This window comes from Crocodylus porosus, unplaced genomic scaffold, assembly GCF_001723895.1.
Source record: "Crocodylus porosus isolate Cpor-Errol unplaced genomic scaffold, CroPor_comp1, whole genome shotgun sequence".
NCBI lineage: Eukaryota > Metazoa > Chordata > Crocodylia > Crocodylidae > Crocodylus > Crocodylus porosus.
Window position 1 is genome coordinate 230,655,814 of NW_017728886.1, and position 11,050 is coordinate 230,666,863.

The 11,050-nt window shown below is 43.4% G+C and overlaps 1 protein-coding gene and 1 long non-coding RNA gene across 2 annotated transcripts in view; one reads left to right on the top strand and one right to left on the bottom strand.

Moving 5' to 3' along the window:
- LOC109320604 overlaps window positions 1-11,044 on the bottom strand; it is an 18,207-nt gene extending 7,163 nt beyond the window's left edge. Inside the window, exons 1-2 of the long non-coding RNA XR_002103823.1 lie at window positions 10,855-11,044; window positions 2,932-2,934 (exon numbers count right to left, since the gene is read on the bottom strand). This is a non-coding gene — a long non-coding RNA (uncharacterized LOC109320604). The remainder of the gene's footprint in view (window positions 1-2,931; window positions 2,935-10,854) is intronic.
- On the top strand, window positions 8,714-10,057 carry PLEKHF2 (pleckstrin homology and FYVE domain containing 2). The gene has a single exon (XM_019550758.1). It carries the CDS (start codon window positions 9,011-9,013, stop codon window positions 9,761-9,763), a length of 753 nt encoding a protein of 250 aa, XP_019406303.1. The 5' UTR covers window positions 8,714-9,010; the 3' UTR covers window positions 9,764-10,057.
- Window positions 11,045-11,050: the final 6 nt, after the last annotated feature.

An 11,050-nucleotide genomic window follows, 5' to 3' on the forward strand; every position in this document is an offset into this window, starting at 1 on the left:
GTGCCAAGGGCCCTGCAATAATCCCAGCTAGCTCCCTCAACACCCTGGGGTGGAGAGCATCTGGACCCGCTGACTTGAACACGTCCAGCCCCTCCAGAAGCTCTCTAACCCGGTCCTCCCCAACCTGAGTTCTGGAGGCGTTCCCCTCGAGTCCATCTGGCATCCCAGCGGAGAAGTCCCTGACCCTGCACAAGAAAACGGACGTGAAGAATTGGTTAAAGAGTTCTGCTTTCTCCTCTGGCGCAACCACCAGATTGCCCAGTTTACCTTGCAGGAGCCCCACGTTACCCAGTGCCTTCTTCATCCTCCCTATGTATTCAAAAAAGGACTTTTTATTATCCTTGATCTTGGACGCTAGTCCTAGCTCTGTGTCTGCCTTAGCTTTCCTGGCAGCCCCCCTACAGGCCCGAGCAGAGGAAGCACCCCCTTTCACTGGGTGTATGCCACCTTTTTGGCAAGCAAGCATTCCGGACGCCCTTTGTGAGCCAGGGGGCTTTCGGGCACTCTTTTCCCCCCTTGCTTCTTGTTGGGATGGACTCCCCCTGGGCCCTGAGTATCGTTTCCTTAAGGAACGACCAGTCATCTGGAACACTGAATTCCCCTGCCCTCAAGGACCCCAGCACCTCCCCCTGTAGTCTCCTCAACTTGTTGAAGTTGGCCCTCCTAAAGTCTAGGGCTACCATCTTGCTGCAGGCCCTTGACACCCTGCGCTGGATGGTGAATTCCAGCAAGAAATGATTGCTATTGCCCAGGGGATCAAGAACCTGGAGGCCCCTTACCAAGTCATCGCCTGTGGCCAGGACCACGTCCAACAGGGCGTTTCCTCTGGTGGGACTGTGCACCTCTTGGATTAAGTGGAGGTCCTGTATCTCAGCTGGGAACCTCCTGGAATGGTCTGTCCTGGCTGACTGTTTGTCCCAGCAGATGTCTGGGTAATTAAAATCACCCATGACAACTACATCCCTTGCCCTAAGTGCCTTTGCAAGTTGGCCCAAAAATTCCTGGTCCAGCTCCTCACTTTGGTTGGGGGTGCTGTAGTAGATCCCCACCGTCAAATCACTCTCCCCACGGTCCCCTTGAATCTTAATCCAGAGCAGTTCAGCCTGCCCTTCCTCTGATCCCATTCTGCTGGCAGAGGATGTGTAGTGCTCCTTGACATAGTGCCACACCCCCACCTTTCCTTCCCTCTCTATCCAGCCTGTAAAGCCTATAGCCCCTAATGCTAACTGCCCAGTCATGAGACGAATCCCACCATGTTTCTGTTAGCCCTCTGACATCTGGGTTTGAACTAGCTATTCTGAGGGCGAGTTTCTCCTGTTTATTCCCCATACTGCGAGCATTGGTATATAGGCATTTAAGGCCTTGCAAGACTGTGTGTGCCACCCCCTGTTTAGGGAGACTGTCTGGACCCCCGTTTCTTACCTTGGCACTCCTTGCCTTTGTCACCTGTCCTGCTTGGATGGCATCTCCTCGTCTTTCTATGGCCCCCTCCCCCAGCGAGGCTAGTTTAAAGCTCGCCATACGAGATCAGCCAACCTGGAAGAGAAGACACGCTTGCCTTTAGGAGAGAAATAAAGCCCGTCCCACCCCAGCAAGTCCCCCACCCGAAAGCATGGGTCATTACCAAGGAACCCAAAGCCTGCCTGGCGGCACCAGCTGCATAAGCACCGGTTGACCAAGCCAATGCAGGCCTTGTGTCGCCGTCCCCACCTACTCACCGGAAGAAACGAGGAAAATACCACCTGTGCCCCCGTCTCCTTCAGCTCGTCTCCCAGAGCCTTGAAATCCTTCATAATGCGGTCAGGGTTGTCCCTGGCCACGTCGTTCGTACCCACATGGACGACAACCATGGGGTACTGGTCTGCAGGTTCGATGTAAGCCAGGATCCTTTCCGTGATGTCTCTGACCCGAGCCCCAGGCATGAAGCAAACCTGTTGTGTCCAGGGGCCGGGCCAGCAGATGGGGACCTTCCAGTCCTCATAGGATGGAGTCTCCAATCACCAGGACCCGGTGTTTCTTCCTCCTGGTGTTCGCTCTCTGCCCATTCCCTGTTGTGTGGGGAGTGGCATCGTCCCTGCCAGAGGCCATTCCACTGTCCTCCTCCGTCACAGCTGCCAGGGCATCAAACCTGTTCCCCAGCTGAACCTGGGGAGCTTCCACCGCTCTAGGCCTAGCAGCTCTGGATTTGGGCACCTTCTTCCACTCCTGTGTTGGATGCGTCTCCTGTCGGGGCTGTACAGTGGGCGACCAGGCCTGCAGGGAATAGAAATAGGCATCAGTTTCATCCTCTGCATCCCTGATCCCCCTCAGCCTGTTCACCGCTGCCTGGAGCTCACTTACCTGCTCCTCCAGGGCCCTAAGTCATGCCCAGGAGGGACAGGCAAGGAGACCTCCAGGCCCCACCCCACCCTGGGACCCCAACGAGCCCCCTCCACAGACAGGGGGGCAAGGGGCCACCGACTCCACCATGAGCTCCGTCTGGGTGGAGGCTTCAGAAGAGCCCACAGTAGACGGCAATATATTATAGTGGTTCAGAATTCTGTACCTAAAGCCAATTCTAATTAGACCTATTAAACAATATCAGGGCTCAGAGTACTTCCTGACTTCTAAATCTGTAATACTTTTGTGCCTTTTAATGTTAATTTAAGAAGAAATCAAGCCATTCTCCCCGTGAGTGATGGCTAACATCACCAGAACTTGTTTCATTTTGCTATACGTATTATAATACATTTAATGGCATTGGCTGATTAGATCCTACAAATGGAGTGCCTTTTCCAATGTTGTGTGGAAATTCAAAAGGCTTTGAACTAAAGTTTTAGCTATAGATGCCTGTAAAGCATAGAAGAAAAGTCACAAGTGCTGTAGCGTAGAAGTTTAAACAATTCAACCCTAAAGTTATATCGGTGCACTGATAAAGATCTTTTTGGCCACTACCTGTGGTCGATTTATTAACCAGCCATATTGGCCAATACTGATCTGATTGCCAGTGTGCAACCCTGCAGCTTGGAGAGTAGCGTCTGGCCTGTAAGTCTGTAGAGGCAAAGAGGTGGGGGGGGGGCAGATCAAGGCCCTCACGGTGAGGGAGGGAGTGGGGCTGGAGCAGACACTGCCCAGCCAGGGCAGGTTGGGGTGCATGTGGCTCGGCGGTATGGGAGGGGGAGGCTCCTGCTGCTGCACACACCCCTGGAATAGGTGTGCGAGGCAGGTGCCCCCTGGATTTGTGGGGGTGAGAGCAGGCTGCCTGCTGTGGGCTGGCACTGAGGTCTGCTCTGGCCTCTTCTCACTGGGGAGGGCTAGGGCAGGGTGCGTGATGGCAGCGCTCAGAGGGGGAGCTATAGGGTGGACTACAGCTACCCCAAAATTTGCCGTAGCTCCCCCTTCCAGTGCCAGTGATCTGCCCACGCTTGCCCTGAGAGCAGTCCCTTGTCTCCAGCCTGCAGCAGGCAGCCTGCCCTCACCCTGTGCACAGATCTGGGGGACATGTGCCCCCCATGCCTCCCCTGGGGGTGCATGCAGCGGCACAAGTCCCCCCCCCCCCGCACTCCCCAACGAGCTGCCCATGGCTCCTTCCCATGCGCAGTTCTGGCAGGACAGTGCCTGCTCCCAGCTCTATTCCCTCCCTCACCGGGGGGGCCTCAGTTTGTTCCCCTCCACACCCCTTCCTCCTCCTTCACCCCCCCCCCCAAACAGACTTACCAGTAGGATGCCGTTCTCCAAGCTGCCAGGCTGCATTCCTGGCTGTGGGCATGCTGCAGCTGCATGCATGAATGCAGCATTTATCGGGACATTATCAGCTACATTGGCAATCAGCTTTTATTGGCCTATAACATCAATTTTCCTTTTATCTGTGCCAAGATGATATGGATTGATGTATTAGTTAACCTCTATTATATGAGAAGACAAAAACGGTTTATAGCTGACCTGCCTAATCTGTTGCCACTGGGGACTCAACATTTTAGCCTACAATGGATGCCTGATACCATTTTTATGTAGTTGTAAAAGAAAATGATTGTTTGAGTCATTCTCTGCATTTTTTTTAAACTGAAGTGTGCTAATCTCCCTGTCACTTTTGGGAGTAGTTGGCATTGCATAAGAGTTGCTTTCTGTCCCTTTAGGCTTCATCCCCAAGAGTGAAAGATTTGTCATGTTGGGTCAGATCTGTGTCCCTTCTAATCCAGTGTCTGGTTTGTGATATTGGCCAGTACCAGATGCTATGGAGAAGGTTATAGGATTTTTTGTAGTAAACAGATGCTGGGAAATCTATAACCCATATTAAGGTTTATCAAATCTCATGTTAAGATATTCTTTTTGAAATTTTAATAATTATTATCTCTAGATGTTTTTTATATCCAGTTATTTATCCACTAGCTGTAGCTTAGGGAGCCTCACTGAACTCAAGGCATCCTTCTGATAACCTTTGGGAGTTAAGTGGCATCCAGTTTGCAAAACTGGTTTGCATTGTAAAGTGCTTACCTCCTTGTAGTTGGGGGTGTGGGATCAGCCAGGCAGGGACAAGCCTGAACTTGCATTTGTCTGTTTTTTTCCTCACAGCTTGTATCACATCAGCTTCAAAGGGTTGGTCCCGCTGTACCGTGGTTGAGAATCACTGATTTATCCAACCATTTAATCTGATTAAGGTCTGTTACAGTGTTCCCCACAGTTGTATTATAATTAGGTGGGAAAGTATTTCCTTTATCAATTTTGAATTTCTTTCATTTCTGCTTTTAATTCAACTTGTCCCTTATTCAGTTTTTCTATGCCATTCATTATTGTACTTTTTACGTTACATCTACTCTTGGTGTCTTTTATAAACTAAACATTTCTGGTCTTATTACTCCATCTTTGCAAGCTTTTTCTTAGCACTTTTGATGTTTTTGTTTTCCTTGACTGAGCCACCTTTATTTCTGTAATACTGTTTTTGAATCTGTATTTGCACTGCATTGTGAATGAATGTGTAACATTGATGGATTCCTATTTACCTTTCCATTCTATCTTTCCTTTTTTTTTTACCACCTTTGTACACTGAGCAGAGGTTTTCATTGAGCTGCCTCCAGTGATGCCTAAGTTTCTCTGTCTCTTTTTTCTTTTTCTTTTTTGAGCTAATGATTTTTCCTCCTTCAAGTGTGCATTGCTTTATGTTCCTCAGCTCTGAATTTTAATTTTATTCTTGTATCAATTCTGAGAAATGTTTTGGAGCGGCTGCTTGGGCTCCTGTTGCTGTCACCCCAGAGAGGGAGTAGAGAGAGAGCCTGTCAGCCTCAATGCCCACGTGCCTCTCTGTAAAAAGGACAGGATAAGAACTTGATTGGTTCCACCCAGGTATTGAGGAATACATAGCAAGTATGGCTTCCTCCCCCTCCAGTGCATTTGGACCAGGCTAGGAAAAGGAGGTAAAGAGAAGTTGAGAATCAGCCGGCAGTGATGACAGTGAGGCACATTTGTTCCCTACTAGCATTTTGTAGCAAATGTTTGCTCTATAGGGTTTTTCTGATGTGTTATCCAAGTATCTGCCTTCTACACTGTCAGGCAGTGTCTGTGTTGCTACCCATTTTGAATCCCAGTACTGATTCCGTGCTACTGTAAAGTATTTGCTGTGGTTTATAAAGAAGTCAGCATCTCTTGGATGAAAGGTAAAAAACCATAAATGGCCTTTAATAAGTGTATATCTAGTTTTAATTCATAAATGCTGTCAACAAATAGAAAGGCTCCAATGTTTAAGATGTGTAAGAAGGATTGCTTTATTAGCTTTGTTAACTTACATTTCATATCTAGTTAAAACTTATCATTGTAGGTTTTTCTGATTAAACTGGCTTCATTAACTACTGAAACAACTCGGGTTGTTTCAATTTGAGGGGGTGAAGGGGAGTGGAAAGGCAAAAGTAGTTGACTATTAAGAGCATATAAAATTTTTGTTCTAGATTTCTGTCTTCACAGAAAAGGGCAGTGCTGTTAGTTGCTTTTATTGAGGGGTCGATGGGAGTAGTAGGTGAATGTATGGCAATTTTTAAAATAAATTTAAGTCCAGAACAGTCACTTATGATCTGGTTCTTTTCCTGTATAACAGGGAGTAGAACTTCATTCATAATTCCTGTCGTGAATGCAGGAGCTAGTGGTTTAATACAAGCTGTAGATGCAGTCTCTAGAGCCCATGTTATGGAAGCCCCTAAATCTTGGGTTTAAAATTATCCTAGATTTTAAATATTTGAGCTTGGTTGGAATGGTTTTCTCTTTGATTCTTCTAGGGTACTATTCTTTAACCTTAAGAAGAAAAAACAAACCTTTCACCCCTCCTCCACAAAAGTTGCAGAGCAAAGAGTAATTTTTGCATGCGAGTTTAAAGTTTTATGTATCAGATCTTCGGGGCTCATTGAAGCCGTGTAGAATTGCTATATTTTCTATGAATTGATTAAAACATGGGGCCAAGAATGTGCAAAAATCAGGTACGAAAATCAAAAGCACTGCAAATTGCAGACTAACTTCTTAATTCTTATCAGCAGTTTCTCTTCTATAAATGTTCATAGCTGTTTTTGTGCCCCATGGGCTGTATGCTTAAACTAGTTCATAGGATTACTGAAATAATGTTGACCAGATCTGGGACTGACAGTTTTTGCTTTGAAAATGTAATCATAAATAGATGCTCTGAGGAACATGCTTCAGCTTTGGTGTGTTGTCATTTACAAGAGACTATTTATTGCGAATATAGCACAACGCAAGAGTGGTTACACAACTATGGAAAAGAAAATTAACCTGTTCTTTGCAATCAGAGTGGGTGATTACATATCAGAGCCTCAGACAACAGCTAACAAACAGCCTTTTGGGGGCCATGCCCCATCTGCTCTGTGGTACTTTCAGTACTTGGGTTATAGTCGAGGCCCTGAACATCCAATTCTAGGTAAATTTTATGATTGGCAGCACTGGAGCTTATCACTTAATTTGAAACACTAATTACATTTAAAATTGGTCTTGAGAATTAGTGGTGTATGACTGTATGGATCTAGGATCCCTCAGTTGCATTTCCCTGGGAGGTGTGGCTGACATGAATTATTGTAGGTGGAACTCAGTCATGAACAAAGATCGGTGGTATGGCTCTCCACATCTTATTAATTGCATGCTTGGGTTCCTTAAATGTCAATACAATAATTGTGCTGTATGGATCATTTTGAAAACTTTAAGTAAGTATTGACTTGTTTGTTTGTTTTAATGTCTTGGACATTTTATTTATGGGGCCATGAGACCTTGGTGATTTTTTTAAATAGTTTCACTGTCCAGGTTTTGAGGTTATGTCCAGGAACAAGTTATTGCAGTACTTAAACCTCACAAATGGCTCCCTAACAGACTATGAAAGCCTGCAATGATCAATTTAAACAGATCCAAAAAACCTTTGTTACAGTGAATCTTTTATTTGTGCGTGCGCACTCTCTCTGTGTGTATATACGTAAATGCATAAATAAATGAGGATTCACGGTGACAAAGGTTTTTTTGTGGGGGGGCGGAGATAATTTTTTTACTTTCTGTTGTTTATCAGTATAGTAGAAAGCCTTGCTCAAGTTAGAGCATTGGCCTGCATCAAATATATTAGTTTACTTACTGGTTCAAATGCTAGAAAACACTGATTAAATTGATTCCATTAAGTTGGTTTTTCACTATCAGTGTTAAGTTGGTAAATTGCTGAATTCAGTTACATAAATCAATCTTAAACTACTTAAGTGTGACACATGGGTTTGCATAGTGTAACTCAACTTGGAGCAGTATCTAGGGAAGGCCTGAGTGACTCTGACATTGAGAATAGCTCTTCTTTAAGGGTAGTTGCAATAATTTGGAGTATAAATGAGTAGGGAGGCCGTGACTTAGCTAGAGTTGTTTGAGAATGTGATAGCTGAATAAAATCCAGATCCTCTTAATTTCAGTCCGGTGCCAAAATGTGATTGTGTATCCATTTCTCTTCCACACCCCCCCCCCAGTGTTATACCAGTTGGAAGAATCTGCTGTCTGATTGTATCTCCTGGTCCAATCTTCGAAGTTGAATGAATCCTACTAATGAGCACCATGGGTGGTAATCTGGTCAAAAGCTAATCTTGCAGAGGCAAAGATTTCTGCTACCGCATGGTTCTTTGATCCTGTGCCAGGAATTGGGCTCCATCTTTTGTGTTGATCTCTAACATACAAAAAATCCTCTTGTGTTGCTTTCTTTTGGCCACTTTGAGGATTTGTGGGAAGAAGTCTCCATTTTCAGCTTGTTTGGAAGTAGAAATTCTTCTTTCTCTCTGATTTCCAGTACCTGGTTCTGCTCATAGCATTCTCAGTATTGGAATGAGATGATTCCCAAAAGTCCTTAAAGTTCTGAATGACAGGTATAAAACTGATTAGTCTCAAGTTTTTTATTGTGTACCACCAAGGCTCTGAACAAAAGATATGTTGAAGAGTTTTCTGCTGAAATATGAGAACACCTGTATTGTACTGCCCTTTCTGTTTATATTTGAAATACTGTCTTTGCAACCTTAACCATCTAGAAACATATTAGGAGCATAATGTTTTTTAGAAATTGATAACATAGAGCCCTATTCTTACCAAGGAAAACTTCCCAGATGCCACTTATAAGTGAGCAAATGGAGTTTTCAGTCTGGAGCTGACTATGAACAATACAATTTAGCAATGCTATGCCTAGTTTAAGGTACTATATACAGTCATTTAGTCTCTTGACCTGTCATTGGATGATTTAACTGCAAGGGTACTATTAGTATTGTTCATGGTGGGGATTTGTAATGTAGTTACATGTCCAGTGGGAACTAAGTGGATCCTTGTCTTTTCAACTATGCCACCGGAGTCGTCAGTGGTTGAAAACTGATCTCTTAGTGATCTTGGCTGCATTTGAAACAGAGTGTTTTCCACTGCCATTCCCCTGAACAATTTTAAGTAATTTTATGTTGTTTAGTTGTTTGTAAAATGTGATTATATCTGTCTTATTCTAATATATATATTTTATTGTATTATCTTAGGGTACTTATAAAAGATGGTGGATCGCTTGGCAAACAGTGAAGCAAATACCAGACGAATAAGCATAGTAGAAAATTGTTTTGGAGCAGCTGGTCAACCTTTGACTATTCCTGGTCGTGTTCTAATTGGAGAAGGTGTATTAACAAAGCTGTGCAGGAAAAAACCCAAAGCAAGACAGTTTTTCTTATTCAATGATATTCTTGTGTATGGGAACATTGTCATCCAGAAGAAAAAATACAACAAACAACACATAATACCATTGGAAAATGTCACTATTGATTCCATCCAAGATGAGGGGGACCTACGCAATGGGTGGCTTATCAAGACACCAACTAAGTCTTTTGCTGTTTATGCTGCCACTGCAACAGAGAAGTCCGAATGGATGAACCACATCAATAAGTGTGTGTCTGATTTGCTTTCCAAAAGTGGAAAGACTCCCAGTAACGAACATGCAGCTGTCTGGGTACCTGACTCAGAGGCCACAGTGTGTATGCGTTGTCAGAAAGCAAAATTTACACCTGTAAACCGTCGTCATCACTGTCGCAAATGTGGTTTTGTTGTTTGTGGGCCCTGTTCTGAAAAGAGGTTTCTTCTTCCAAGCCAGTCCTCCAAGCCTGTGCGAATTTGCGACTTCTGCTATGATCTTCTTTCTAGTGGGGAAATGACTACTTGTCAGCCCACTAGATCAGACTCCTACAGCCAGTCACCTAAATCCTCTTTAAATGATATATCTGATGACGATGACGACGATGATGACAGCAGTGATTAAGGACCAAAAAAGCTTTTCCATTATGTTACAATTGGTATTTTAAACCATAAAGAGCTGCTTTTCAGGAAATGTATAGTCAGCGTTCTCTCAAAATTCTGTTCTAGCCATAAAATTTGCCTGAGTATCTTCAACTACAGTGTGCCTCCAATACATGAATTTTCTAGACAATAAATTTTTCACTATTCTGCAGGGATAGACTGTTGCAAATGTATCAGATTTTTTCCATCTTATACTTGTTATGTCTAGATTAGACTTTTGTGGAAGATTGGAAAATTAAGTTTATCTCTTATTTAACATGCATCCTTATTTTGATAGTGATACCTTACCATTTCTGTGTGGTTGGGATTTTTTTGGAAGGTGGGATTAAAATGTGCATGATAAATCTTTTGGTTAATTCCAGCAAATGATTAAGTTTTTCTAAACATGCTTAGGTAATGATGAATTGACTGAACATATTGAGACATAACTGTCTATTCGAATTTGGAAATCTTTTGGTTTTTTGTTTATGATGACTTTGTATACCAAGCAGTGCCTTGTAACAATTGTGCTGATTCAGGAAGAAACAAACCTGCTGCATGCTGTCTGAATTTGCATGACACAGTTATCTGAAATTATTGGTGCTATTAAAAACAATTGCTGTGTGCTTAAAATAGGATATTGAAAAGAGCACAAAGGTAGACTCGTCATGGCAGTGGATGGCTGAGATCTGAATTGCAGTGTGATTTTTCTTTTTGCCAGGAGACCCCAAGCTCTCATGAAAATTCAATGGGATTTCATTCACACTCATCACATTGCAGGGTTGGGATCTGGATTGTAAATTCAGCATGTTCTTCACAGGGATATTTGATTTTTTTTTTTTTTTAAAGAATTTTGAAGACCTGTATTTTAAGAGGTATCAAGTAATAATTGGTAAATGTATAGCTTAATTTGGATTATGAAGGTGATGTAGCATATTCCTTTGAAAAGTTACAGTTTTGAAATTGCTTCCCAAACACAACACTAACTTTTTTTTTATTGCTAGCCAGTGGCATTTTTTAGATTAAGATTAGAATTTTATTTTTTAAATAAGCCACTATAGATTTCCAGCCAACAGTCTGCAGAGACCCTTGCGAAAATGTCCCTCCTTTATACACAGCTGACCTCAAGATAAGTGGAATGCAAATTAGTTCATTTTAAATGGTATACCTAGGACCATGAACACTGTAACTAAGTTATAAAATGGTCAGTGCAGAAAATGTCTCTAACAGTATTCACTTTACTTTTTAATAAGTCCTTACCCTGTTCCTA